Consider the following 14,836-nt stretch of genomic DNA (forward strand, 5'->3'; position numbering starts at 1 on the left):
TGCAGTGACTGTTTTCTTTTAAACACAGTACACACTTTTGCACTACTCAACCATTTTATTCAGAACAAAGTTAAAGAATGCTGCAAACACCAAAATTACTATATTTTAAAGGACACCCTTCAACTCACTTAACTGCATTATTTTAAAAGCAGACTTAACTTTTGATACAGTTAGTACTTTCAAAGCATGGTAAGGATCACGTAGTCTAAAATAAAAGCATAATTTCTGACTATTTTGTGGAAGCATTTTGAAAACTTCATCAGGTATCATGAACACCTAATTGTACTGACAGTACAATTTCCAGTTCAAGTATTTGGGAATTATGTGGAATTTCAAAGTTTCACAGGCTAAAAACCAACTACTTCAGGAGACTTACGTGGTAGGAATTATTTTTTACAAATAATGAACCTAGCACCAAGGAACAGCTTTCAAATTATATAGGAAGATCGCTTAAAATATCCACGTACATTCTCTTTCCCCTTTCATATGTTTGACAGGGCAGGGGAAGGATTGTTTAGTTTTCTGTGTGTGTTTTTGTTTGTTGGAGTTTTTTTGTTCAATTTTTATTTCTTTTCATTTTGTTTTATACTTACATGAACTATATTCAAGATATGTACTTTAAGATATAGTCCCAATGAAGAAAATCCAGAACGACTGCAAGTGTATTAAAGAAAGTAGAAGTTCTTTGGTAACACTAAAAAATTGTTTACTGAATTCCTAGGTTTTGAATTTCATAGAAGACAGACCTGACTTAAAAAGTAATTCATGAAAACCTGGTTGTTTCAGCAATATATTTAAGAACTAAATACACTGACCTGGAAACCCTATTTCTTTAACCTAATACCTTATAGATCTCTTCCATGAGATGATTCTAAGCAAAAAAATACCTAACTTTGGTATATCCCCACTCAGGCTAGGATCTGCAATCTGCTGACTTACCTACTTGGCAGAACCATATAAACATTACAGAATGTGCTTAGAGCAACTCTCATTCTCCAGAACTGTAAATTAATGTTCCAGTCAGCTTGATGCAGGTATTGTATTAAAAAAACTACTGTTACCTCAGAGATGAAAGCTCTTATTAACAGCAGACATTTGAAACAAAAGAAGAAAAAATGTGTCTCTATGTTCTGTCCCTCCCTACTCAAACTATGTCAGGATTATATTCAGCTGAAGAAAATATTATTTTGATGCAAAATGAGTCCGAGAAGTTTTAGAGGTCCATCAGATTGAGAAAAAGCCTATGATGATGATGATGTTTGCTAGATTTGAAGAAACTGGTTTTTAAACTAGTTTGGGAAAAAATATTTTCTCATTTTGAATTTTCTTCTTCTGAGCTGCAAGTACATTAAAAGTATTACTTGTCACTAGCAAACAGTATCTGCCCATCTACTTCATAATTTTAATTAGAAAGGCAGAGGTTCATTTTCTGTCAGTATCTCAATCTTTTCAGATTCATGTTCCAGCAAATTGCAAAAACAAGAAAGGTAATGTTAGGGCACAATTACTTCTGATGGTCTCAGCAGAGTAATACCACAGCATTTACAAACACAACAGTAAAACAAGAAAGAAATGACAGGACTGCTACACAAACTCACTGCTCCTTTCTGAGAGCCTGGAGCCAAACACGCACAGGCAGGAAATATAAGGTGAGTGCCTATTTCATAACTGCAAGGGTCCACAGTGGGTGCTTTACACAGAACACATCTTGTACCACTGCAATAAAATACTAGTAAAGCTCTGGGAACAATGAAACTGGTTACAAAAATTCCCCATGTAAGATTATCTGCAAAAGCTGAAATAAAGTCAAACCACACAGCCAAAGCATCATGCTTAAGGGGTGTTTTAGTGTTCTATGGAATTAATACCTGTGGTTCAAAAACAAAAGGAAACCAAAAATACACCATCATGAAGCCACAACTGCTATTAATTGAATTTTTATTAAAAAGTATGTATTTTTTTCCTCAGTTTATAAATTCATGCATCAGAGACTAATTTGTTATATGAGGAAGATGGATTGCAGCATTTAGTAACCAAAACAAACTTTTGATTCATATTTAGAAAATGGATATTTGCTGAAGAGATTAAACTAAAATACACAAGATGCTGCACACCTTCAACTTTAAATGGACAGCACATGGAATTTTTCAGCTTAGCTCACACATATTAAGGGGGGTAATAGAGATGGTGTGTAAGTAAGGCACCAGGATAGGTATCCAGTCTTAAATCTTTATTTTCACCTCTATCAAATAAATAATAAAAATTTTAGAAGTCAAAAAACCCTACAATGAATTCAGCTCAGGAAAAATCATTCTTCACTAAGACTACACACCGAGAGGAAGGTCATACAAGCAAACTACTGAAGATGGAAGATTCATTTGCCTTCATTCCAGTCTTCACAACAAGGTTTCAGTTACACTGTTATTTTAACACACACAACAAAACTTCAAAATTCAGGATTAAGAAACCAAGACTACAAAAAGAATCAGGAAATGTCCGTGATGCCTGTTCTATACAACACAATGTATTGTTTACAATTGTTTTGTTTAAACCTATTTATACAAAACGGTAATAAAAATACTGATGCTGCCTGCCTAAAAAAAAATTCACTATTTCTACTAACTGGGGCTTTTTTCCCACACTACTCAAATGCAAGACTACAACTTTTGAGGCTGGGACATACATACTGATTTTGATACCAGTAATGTAGATAATCCTTTTTACCACAAGGCCACTTTTACATCTCTGCCTGTTTCTCTCATCTGCACACAAAACAACTGATTTGTAGCAATTATAATTAGATAATGGGCAATGTTCAAATTAAATAGGGGAGTCAAGAAAAACTGAAGCCTGGTTTGAAGGCTCAAGGATGTCCTTTTGCACAGTTGTTATTTTTGACTGAAGCGGTTCTGGTATCTTGGACTAGTAAAACATCAAAGTTTCTCACTGCAGATTGCTTCAAATCTGAAGTGCAGGACTTTTACCCATGTTGTAAGGCTGGACTGGAAGATGTAAAGCTGAAAGAGAAAGAAAAGTATACTTTAGAACACTAAATCATGCCACATTCAATGAAAGACTTGCTTTCATTGGACTTTAATATAAAAATCTTTTTTTGGAAGAAAAAAATTTTAAAAAACTGACAGGTGACAGCAGACAGTACTATAGCTCACTGGGAGTTTTGCATAGAGTTTGCTACAGTTTCATTACTTTAAAGAATCCCCTTGGTAGCCCACATATCAGCATGAAAAGAGACAGCTTAAAATCAGAAAGTAATAGATGAAACATAAAAATATACAGAATAATTAATGCAAACCTGCCACAATCTCTCTTATGATTGGAATACTTCCTTTGGTGTGTTATTTGTAAAAAATTAAATTCATTTGTTAGATGAAAAATTCAGGCTTGGAAAATTTATTTTCTACATATATGGACCATGTTTTAAAATTACCTTCACATATTCAAGTTATGTAACAGCAGCAAGTTTCCAGAGAAAATCATTATTGTAAAATGGACAGAAACCACCTTACTCATAAAACAGCTTTTCATTGTAAAGCTATACTTGATTAAAGCAAAGTAAACATCAGGAGCTGTCAAGAGTAATTAATCAGTGTGGGACAGTAATCAGCATTTTAAGATTAATTAATAATGCATTGCCACAGAAAATCATTTCGTTTCAAAACAACTACTTCTCTTTAATCCTTCATGTTTGTGGTACATAGCAATTGGGAAAAATACCATAATAGGACTCAAATCTTAACCAAAAAAAACTCAAAAAATCCAAAAAACCCAAACCAAACTATTCAAAATAACACTCTAGCCCCAAACTCACCTAAGAGGAGCAAACCCACTGTTCACTTTTTAAAGACTTCAGTATTTAAAGCAAGTCCCTCATCTGCACTTTGTCCCTTAATGACACTGTTCAGCAATCTTCTACAGATATGTGGTAAACTTGCATTAACATTTCAACTGTTTCTCTGCTGCACTGATGTCCAGCCAACTGTTAAAGCAGGGACAAGATATTCATGGCATGGCAGCTTTAGCAGAGCGTACGTCCCACATCAGTGAAGTAGCATGGCTTGATATAAAGCTCAAATGAAATATGGTCTGTCAAAAAAAAACCTTTACTACCTTGTAAGTGCACAGAGACATGTGCAGTTCCACTTGTTTCCTTTTTGACAAAGTCTAAGACAAGTGACATGATTTTTCAAGTTCTGATCTTCTAGAAAAAACCCACAAACCTATCTCAATCACTAGCAGCAGAGGTCTTTACATGGAATTTGCAGCATACGAAAAAGATACTGCAAACTTACTACCTAAGTACTAAATTTCAATAACCCATATTTTATGACAGATGTTTCTTCTCTTTCTTAAAGGCATAATTTTCTTTGCTATTTATATTACAGGAACCCCCTCCAAGAAGAAAGTGACAAGAAGACAAACACTATGCTTTTTGAATTAAAGATGAATTCATGAAACATGTCAGACAGCAAAGCCAAAACCACTAAAGTTCCCCAAAACCCTGAAAAAAAGGAGTACGTTTTCTAATATTAATTACAAATCTGCACTAAAAATTATGTCTGTGTGTGTATATATATATACACACACACATATATACATATCATATATAATCATTAAGGGAAGCTCTATTACCAGTGGATTCTACACATGCTGTATGTTGCAGGATAAGCATCATATGCTCTATAAACTGAATTTATAAGCACTTTGTATTTATGCCCATCTTTTATAAAACTATTTTAAGACAATTTATGATATACATTTGCTTACTTCCTTAATGCCACTGGTATTAATAATAATCCTGCCAATACTGCAGCATAGTAATATAATCCATATAAATTCTGTAAATACAATTATGTAACCGTAAATAAAAATCACAGTGGAGTCCTTCCCTTTGTTAATTATACATTACAATGGTGTTTTGTTTATACTGTCATTCAGTTTTTCTACAGCTGTGAGTGGAAAAACATGATAGCTTTTAATGTTGCAAAGCTTTTCACAGAGGAAGAAAGCAGTAGCAGAGGCAGAAAATTTAAAAGCATCATCCATTACTGTAAACTGATGGCATCTTCCATAATCTGCTGCTTAACACTCTCATACTATCTAATGGACATTTACTAGAACTCAGGCACCATTATTATTCTAATTACTGTTTCTCGTGAAGAATGTTCTCACAACAAATTGTTTGTTGTATACTATCCACTGATGCCAGGCATCACCATCTTAAAAAAAATATGCCTATGCAATTTAAGAATGGCTGTAAATTTAGAGCCTGAAGCTCCTTTCCCAACCACTCTCTTTTGCATTGCCTGTGCCAATTGTATGATAACCTGGATCCACTATAATTTATTCACATTTAGCACTATTTTAAAAATACAAATCTCCTAATAATCCTTAGTATGGGTGAAAATGGTTTGCAGTTTGCATCCATCAGCCAAAGTACTTTTCTGTACTACAGTTCCAAAGGAACTTTTTAGGAATTATGTGTAAGCAAGAAATCAGGAATACTGCACCTTTGCTAAATCAACTTTAGCACTTTCCAATTAATTACCTTTTACAACATACTAATGCTTCCTCTTTATTAAAGCATAGTTGAAATGTGGGGGGAAGAAATTCCCGAAGTAAAATATATTCCTGTATCACTTAATTTTTCTGTGAGGTCTGAGGTCAGTTTGTGTCTGACCACTCAAACTGGATTATCAAAGCCCAAGCAACAACAAAACAAAACCAGAAAAAAAAAAACCAAAAAAAAAAACCACAAAACAACACCCGAAGAGCATCCTCAAACTTCCACAGGCTATTAAAAAAAAATCTTACTTGGAACTGTTGAAATTAAGAGAAAGTCTCCAAATTAAAGTTACAAACTTGCTCTGTAGTAATGTTTTCTAGAAGATTTGCTTAGAATCAGAGTATCTCAAGTTGTATACTATGAATTATTCATCCAAAATTGATCAAACTTCTTGTTAAAGAAGACAGACCACAGACCAGGGAGACAATCTGAAAACTGTCTGTTAGATTTTGTCTATTTGTACAAGCAAGGCACCAGTTCAGCCCTCCAGCTGCAGAGAATTTGAACATCTATAGTGAAAACCAGAGAAATCTTACATTAGCAGATTTCTCAATATCTGCAGAGCTACCACCTTCATTTTGCACTATGCCAAGAAATTACATATTATTTTTAAAATTCAACTATCTTTAACAACCTTTAATCTGTCTTCTGGAAATGTAACTATTGTTTATGACAAAGCTTAGTATTTTCAGCATCACTTGGATTCATTAGAAATTTGAGTAGTAACTTCAATCTAAAATTTTTCAATGTGATATGCATATCCATACACAATTTTCATCTATAGATGGATAAATGGAAAAAAATTGCATATGATTTATGTTCTTGGCTGATTAGAAAACATCTGACAGCAATACGGGAACACGCTGGCAACGTCAAACATGTTGAAAATACTATTATGAGTAACAACAACTCAAACCTTGCACTGAAAAAATACCCTTTCAGATGTGCTGAAAATTACAAAAACTCGAATGACTTGTGCAGAAACACAAGGTTTAGTCTTCATATGAAAGGGAAATTCTTTTTAGTTATGTAGCAAAGATACACCACAATACATCAAGAAAATAGGCTGAGAGAGTCCTAAAGCCAAACACTGACAACACATTCTCTGAGAATGAAAGTACATATATAAAGCAGCTATGATGCTTACAGCTTATAAACTTCAAGACAAATGGAAAAGAGAGCATGAAGTCATTGTTCAAAGCTCAGGTGCCAAACAATGATGATCTATTAACAGAAAGTAAGCAAACCCTGCTTCTTACAAAGCAAGATAACTTGTAAACTTTTTTGATGATGCAAATCTCATATTCATAAAACAGAATTCCTCCTTTCCCAAACCCATTGTATCTGCAGTACAAGGGAAGCATACTTTGACTTTGCATGTGGCTGGCAAATTACAACACGTATTCCTAAAGATATAAATTTACTCCATTTGCCATGTGCTGATCTGAAATAAAACAACATTGAAGTACCATCCTTCTATCTTGTTCTAACAGGCAGAGTAAAATTACTCTGGGTATGTGTAAGGCCGATGAAAGCATTGCCCTTTGGGAATTCTGTACACAAAGAAAGCTGATGCCACAAGTTCCACACATTACCTTAAACCTGAATCGATTCTCCAAGCTTGGTATTACAATAAGAACAAGTTAGTGGCTTTACATTTATTAGAGGGAATACACAAAGGTTCAAGTGACTACTACTCTGCATCCTGGATTTTAAATATGTTACTTTAACATGACATCCTGCAAAGCTCTTGGCAAATTATTTCCTAGTTTGGGGCTGTAAATTCAGTTTAACTTCTTTTCCTATAAGCAATTTGTACCAGAGCATTGAATAAAATTTCCAAAATTGAAATAACATAGAGCTATAAACACAAATGTTATTTCAGATCTTAGCTCTGCCTTTGACATTTCCTGAACATAGAGCCTTTTGACAGCATTTGTGTCTTACACTTTCTCATTTTCTCTCATACAACGAACAGAGAAAAAAGGGTAAGAGTGACCGGCTAGGCTGTTTCAAAAGGGAAACAAAAATTCCTTGAAAAGCAGTCCAAACACTGAATTAAAATCCCCATTTTATTACAGTAAATTTTGACAGTTTTGATGGGTTTCCAAGAGACAGAATTCAAATTTTTCATCTTACACTTCTCTCTTGCACTGTACTAGAAGTATTTTCTTTTTCTTGTACTAATAATTAAATTAAGACAAAATGCCAAGGCACGGGAGATACAAGTTTTGCTTCCTCTTGTATCTTAATGACAGCAAGTGAATCTGCAAAATTTCAGTTACTTGTAGCACAAAACTACTAAGTAATCTGAAAAAATTAAAACTTTATTACTTAGTCTAGTAATGATAAAAAGTCATGCACTGACAATCTTAAATCTTCTGTTATTAGGCATGAAGCTCAATAGTGCAAGTTTCCTTATTGCACTACTGTGTCTCAGTCACATTTTATATACAAAAAATCTGCATTTATGTGCTAAAAATCTTTCTACGTTTAGCAAATCTGATTATCGTCTGTTGAAAGTGCTGGTTGTATCAACAGTTCTGCAACACAGACATAAAAAATAACACAATTCCAACACAAAAACCCTAAAACACTGAAGACTGTCATTACAAAACTGATGATACTTGTAATTACCATCTGTGGCAACTCATGGGCTGTCTCAATCCAACCTCAGCTGGTGATTCATACACTATATTATTCTTTTGGCAGCATTAAGAACTGGCAAAGCAAAATTGGGTTTGTTGAACTTAAATCCTATATTGCTGTGTATCCCTGTATCTTCTGTAAAGTTACTTTGACTTTATAAACTAAAATAAGTAGATTTAACTGAGTCACTTCCACATCTTCCCATACTGATTAGATCCATTTAGTAATAAAAATCAAGACTTTCTGAACTCTAACAAGACAGTGAAAAAAAACCAAACCATAGAATGCTTAATATTTTAGCAAAAGTAGAAAGAATATAGCACAAGTTCAAATCAAAGCTGCATTTTTAACAGCTATCAAATAGTTTAAATTCCAAATATCATATTTTGCTTTAAAAATATCTACAGAAACATTTTTTTAATCCAGAAAGCAGCCTCTTGGGATGTAAATAATTCATTGAAATACAGGCTACTCACAGTTTCACTGCCATGGTAATGCCTAAGATGACAAAAACTAAGGAAAAGCAACCTGCTTAAAATTAAACACTCTTACAAAGACACAAATGATATAGGTCTTAAAAATAAAAGTAACTTTTTTTAAAAATTAAACCACATGGAACTGAATTTGAGCACCCCTTCAATCAGGTAATCCTCATCAACCAGGCAGAGCAAATTTCTTATTAATTCTTTCAGGAGGCCACAATGATGCAGTTACTATAGCTGTACAGTAAATAAATTTTCATGTATTTGTTTTTCAAATATGATACAATGAGTCAATAAAGCTCAGAAGGGCTTCTTAGAAACAAACAAATGGCAAAAAAAAACCCTCATATGCCAAAAGTAATTGTTCCATATTTCACTCTGATATATGGAGTTCTAAAGCACAGTCACTAAAAATTATTATTAGAACTTTCTCTCACATAGGCTAATCACAAATATCTTCAATTTGACATTAAAAAACCAAAAAGTAGGCTAGCAGGTAGAACAGCAACAAAAAACACTTCCATATTAAAACACAGTAAGTGTAATAAAGGAATTCTTACTCTTGGACTGAAAGATCACTAGTGTAACGCAATGGCCTTTTTCAGCTCAATTACTGTGTAGAACAAGTTTTGCCACAGAGGGATATTATCAACTTCAGATAAAACCTCACTACTAAGCTTAAAGGCAATTTCAGATATGCCCACATGGAAGTTTTGTGGGGTTTTTTCATGTTCTTCTTTCTCCCCTCCCTGGCAATTACTTAATTACAGTTACATGAAACCTCAGGGCACTGATTATACAAAGTGAAAAAAATCTCTGTATCTCTACTGTTAGAATTGGACCTGTACCAGATAAAAGTCACATGCAAACAACTATTTGATTTTTTTGGTTGATGGTGATCCTTCCACTTAAGAAGTTTCTGGAAAGAAGGAAATGACAACCTGGAACACAGACATCTAATTTCTTTTCTATGAAAAAAAGCCAAGTTTAAAGTGCATAATTAAACAGCATAGAAGAATTATACAGTCATCAAAATAGGTACTCATAAAACATTTGTATTCAAACTTTTGGGCCAAACTAGTTTCTAATGCTCTGTTTAAATGATCAAAAAAAAAAAGTGTATGAGTGCAAAGGAAATTAACTGACTGTATGACATACAGATTTGTATTGCAAGACTAGAACCTTGTTTTGGCATGAGCAGCGTCAAACGTTTGGTGGAAGGAAAAAAAATGACCTTCCAAGAACAGCAAGAAATTCCTCAAACACACTGCCACACACACCTGTTGCCATGTGGCTTTTTGCAAAAGCCACACTGCTTGCTGGGCACCCAAATATGTTTGCTTTCACTAGCAGAGGTATGTTCCAAGCCTTCCCTCTTAACAGTTGAAATGTTATCTGGAATGAACAAGGGCGGTTCATCAAGTGAAAGACTTTTGCTACTTCTTCTCTGGCGAGGTTGGAGATTCCTATCATTTCTTTTTGACTTGTTTTTTTCCTTATCATCCTCCTTCAGATGTTCTACAACAGAGGGATCTTTAGTCTCTGCCTCTTCCTTTGTAGAGTTATTTGCTTTTAGCCCAGTTGCAAGTTGGTGTTTGCTGGCTTGCTTCTGGCCAGGATGTGAAACGTGACCTGACAATGAATGCACAGAGTGGTGGTTATCTTTAGAACAGCTTTGATGAGTAGGAGATTTCTCACTTGCTTTTTGAACTGATAATTTCTGGGCTTGCCCAGAAGCCTGGACTCGGGGTATTTTCTTTAGCTTTGTGTTGGTCTGTTTTTTTACAGTCACCCCTGAAACGCTGCTCTTTGATTTCAAACCCAGATCAGATTGTTTCTTTCTAATTTTAACGGGGTTATTTGGATGCTGATGACTCTCTTGCTCATCCGCATTTCGCTTCAGACTTGCTGAAGAAGGACTGTGAAGGCCCGAAACAGCAACACCAGCTCTCGTTCGTGACCGTGTCACTTCTTGTTGCACCGAACCTGATTTCTGCCGAGTACCTGCAGTCAGATTTTGTTTATTCTGTACTACAGATTTACTAGGCCGGGGTCTAATGTTCTTTTCACATTTTGTTGAAATACCAATTTGTTTCTCATCATCCTGAAATTTTGATGCCTCAGGGCCTTCTACTTTAGTACTGCCAATCTGCTGCTGTACATTTTGGCTTGACTGGTCAACAACAGTGCTTTCTAAAATGCTGTTTCCTGGGTCAGCAGAAGTAAACTCTTTGCTTTTCAAGTCTTTATTATCACAGTCTGTATTGTCCAATAGTTTCTCAGATGGAGATTCAGTTTTCTCCATTCCCTTGTCATCACCTCCAGCTTCTGTTACACATTCCTTTACTGACAATGTATTTTCATCAAGAACTTCCACACTGTGGGAACCTGAACTGCAATCACCCTCCTCTTTCACAGAGCTGGACAAATTTGAAAAGGTCTCACAAATTCCATCTGCATTCATGCAAGCACTAGATGAATCATTATCTTTTCCAGTTACTTCAATTTGATTATGTTCCTCTGCTTTCTTCTCTGATTCCTCTGCTTTATTATCAGTCTTTTCTTCTGAAGAATTTTCCAAGTCCATTGAATCTATCACATCACTTGTTTCATTTTTAACTGGAATCATTTCAGTATCTGCAGATACTGAACAAACTGACTCAGCACTCCCAGAGTCAGTGTTCATTGCAACCTCTACTATTTCCTTTGTTTCTCCAGGAGAAGGAGAACAGGGTTCTGTTAAATTAGCACAACTTAACTCTTGGGATGTTTCTTCAACTTTTGCCTGCTCAGGGGTTTCAGACTTTATTTCTTTCACATCTTCAGGACCAGGCAGACATTTTGTATTACTTTGGGATGCTGTTACTGCTGCTGCTGCTCCTTCCACCTGTCCTGATCGTCTTGTACTCCGCCTAACCTCCCTAGGCTGCTCAGTTTTCAAGCGTGCAGCAACATCTGTCTCTTGAACTGGACTTCTCTCTTGTTTCTGTCCATTTTTTGGAGCAGACCCACTTTTTACAGATGATTTCTTGGTATTAGGAGGAGGAGCAACATTTGAACGCTTGGCTAGCGTGCTCTGCCGCAGACTCCGTACTGGTTCTAGGAAGGGAAAAAGAAAATCTCAGCTATTCTGCTTCCTTCTTTTTGCAAATACAAGATTTGCCTAGAACAAAAGTGACTTACCCCAATTTAGCTTACTGGATACAAAGAGGACTTAAAACTTAAGTTATTTACTAAACTTAAAAACCTCCCCAAAACTAAATTACTTGCATTTAAATTTTACACTGACATAGTTTGGATGTAAAATCCCATTATTCTAAAAGCTATGGAATTTCTAAGTAGTACATACAAAATACAAGTGACGATAGAAAGACAATCAAAACTAACTCTACTTTTCTACCTCTCAGCCTTTTCTACCTCAAACAAAAATTGCACAAGCTAGATTGTGATTAAAAATATAACTGAAGTTTAAAAATCTTTGACAGAACAGTCTGCAAATTTGAGATCCAGTCACATTCTCACCTGATGACAACTTTTATATTTTATAAACAAGTAACCATTCCAGTGCCTTTCTAAACAGCATAATCACCAGCTTTGTACCACAGGCTCTTATTTAAATTCTGATTGCCATATTAAATAATTTTATCTTTTTAACTCCACCTGCTCTATTAGGGGAAAAAGCAGAGTAGTAAATAACTCCAGTTCAACAAGTTAGAAAACCCATAACTATAAAAATTAGCTAACATGAAGAATTAAAATATTTTATTAAAATATTAAGTATCTTGAGATATTTTGATTAAAGACTTTCTGACTGCAATTACTACAACCTAATTTAAAGTAAAAAGAGAGTATGCAAATAAAAATAGAATCAAAACTTTAACTGGAAATAGAGACATGCTAACCTAATATTCCAATGCTGTTTTGCAACTCCATCGTGCTTTTGTTGGTGAAGAACCGCATTATTAATCTTATGTAGGTAAAAGGATCAAAATCTCAAAAATTACTTTAATGACCATAAGCAAGACACTAAATATTTATTAAAGAGGAATTCTAATTGACTCATACCCTGTAGATGCTAGCTTCTAGCTGCAGTGTATGAAAAAGGAAGTTTCTATATTGGAATTCAAACAACCAAGTTAAATTTATAAATGTTGGGGGTGGGAGTTTAAAGATTTTATTTACTTCAAGTATGCAAACACAATCTACAATCACCTTGTGCCATTAAACGTGGTGATTTCCTTGGTGATGTGACTGATGCTTCTTCAGCACGGCTTCTCAAAGTCCTATTAGGTAAAGCAAGCTCATCGTCATCAATGGTGTCATTACCACTCTCTTTAACTCCTTCTTCATCCATAGTATCATCAAGACCAATAACTGGAAAAAATAAACAAACAAGAAAGAGCCTAAAACTTAAAATGGTCAAAAAGTGTTGCAGCTGTAATGCTGAGCAAGACAGGGGAAAAGACATTTAAAAAACACATAAATTTGCCATCTAAAATCAAACAAAAGAGGAAAAAAAAGAAGAAATAAAGGACAGAAAATTCCCATGTAAGGCAGTTTCAGTGTAGAAGAAGCTATCACCCACAGCTTAAAACTTCTGTAGATAGTCCTCATAGCCTTTTTGTGGACTCACATTTTTATTGGGGTTTTTTGCCACAGGAAGGTCCCCAGTCTTAGAGGATCAGCTGCCCCTCACTGTCCCTTCCTACCTAAGAAAAAGTGAAGAAAGGTAAACAGCAGAAAGAGCTGCTCCAGAAGTACAGAGTGTAAAAATCACAGTCTTCTGACAGGATACCATTTTAAAACTCTCAGCCCCACCCATATCACATATATGTGCCTGTAATGTCTTTTTGGAAGAACAGTGCAGCAAGCACTTAACCTCCCAGGAGAGACGGGGAACATTGTCATTGGTGAACTCCTATCCTCCACTAACTTGAGAAAGGTCCCAGAGGTTGCTCCTGAAAACAGGTTTCCTAAGAGGCAGTCAGGTCACACAACCAGCCATTATCCCCTCACTTGCTCTAAATTTGGTTCTTGCAATGGTAGCCTCTCCTATTTAAAGATCCTATGTGTGATTAATGAATCCTGGTCCCCATAAGATGCAAAATTTGTGAGATCAAGCCAAACACCCAAGTGACTTTATGAAACATGTAGGAAGGTCTAACAAATATAACAGAGATTCCAAACAATCAAGTATGCCTGCTTTTCACTACTAAGACACAAACCTAGAAGGATTTTTAAGATAAACTCACATGACACATATAAGATATCTAAAAATTTCTAAAAATTGCTTACTTAAAAATTAAATAAATGAACACATAGATCAGAAAAGTAAAAAGGCAAGAAGCTAAATTAAAAATTGTTACAATGTTTAGACCAGCTCAGAAAATCTTCTCAAGTCTGATATAACTGCAATTTAAAAAAAATCAATGAAAAAATAAAGTAACCAAGCAATATATTAGAATTTCAAATATTAGAAAGTTTTTTATTGGCCTCTTAAGGAAGGCTGATCATGGCACCAGGCAATCAGCATTCTGAACCTCTGTAATCAGATGGGTGCCAGGAGCTGAAAGCTAGGAGTTTCTTAAGCTAACAATTTATGGTCATTTATTTTATTTTAACCATTATTTTTAGTTACTGCATTGTACACATCAGCTACAAGGAAAAGTGTTTGTGGAAATTATTGTCCACTTCCACTCTCCAATCCACAGAGCCACCTTTATATCTGTATGTGTTTACAAACATACAGATATCACATGCAAGGTGCATGAGACTGATAAATTTGGTCTTACTCCACTCAAGAGTGTTCCTTAATCTCTTATTTGCTATAAGCTACTTACTGGACACACTGGCAAAAAAATTACATTCTAACTGCCCTATGAGACATTTTTTGCCCAGTAAATACCTAATACTGGCCATTGTCTAAGATGGAAACCTGAATAAGAAGGATCCTCACTCTAACTCCAGCTACCCATTCTCGTGTTCTCAAAGATTGTATCCTCCCAGCAGCTCTGCACTTTGGTATTTGTGTTTTCATAGTGTTCCTGCAAAACATGAAACTGGCTTTTGGGAACAGACTGTGACAAAAGAGACTCCTTTCACATCCACTTCTGTTCTTTTT

General features: G+C 35.0%; 1 protein-coding gene across 6 annotated transcripts in view; it reads right to left on the bottom strand.

The window, feature by feature from the left end:
- Positions 1-14,836, bottom strand: part of PHF3 (PHD finger protein 3) — a 53,558-nt gene that overhangs the window by 20,431 nt on the left and 18,291 nt on the right. For 4 of the 6 annotated variants that reach the window (XM_053938444.1, XM_053938440.1, XM_053938442.1 and 1 more), the window contains 2 exons: positions 12,928-13,089; positions 9,996-11,814 (listed from right to left, as the gene is read on the bottom strand). In XM_053938444.1, coding sequence (XP_053794419.1) covers positions 9,996-11,814; positions 12,928-13,069 — 1,961 coding nt within the window. In that variant the 5' untranslated portion in view covers positions 13,070-13,089. Of the gene's footprint in view, positions 1-9,995; positions 11,815-12,927; positions 13,090-13,348; positions 13,425-14,836 lie in introns of all 6 variants that reach the window. The other 2 variants (XM_053938443.1, XM_053938441.1) reach the window with 1 other exon arrangement.

The sequence above is a fragment of the Vidua chalybeata genome, chromosome 3 (assembly GCF_026979565.1).
Source record: "Vidua chalybeata isolate OUT-0048 chromosome 3, bVidCha1 merged haplotype, whole genome shotgun sequence".
In the NCBI taxonomy this organism is placed as follows: Eukaryota; Metazoa; Chordata; class Aves; order Passeriformes; family Viduidae; genus Vidua; species Vidua chalybeata.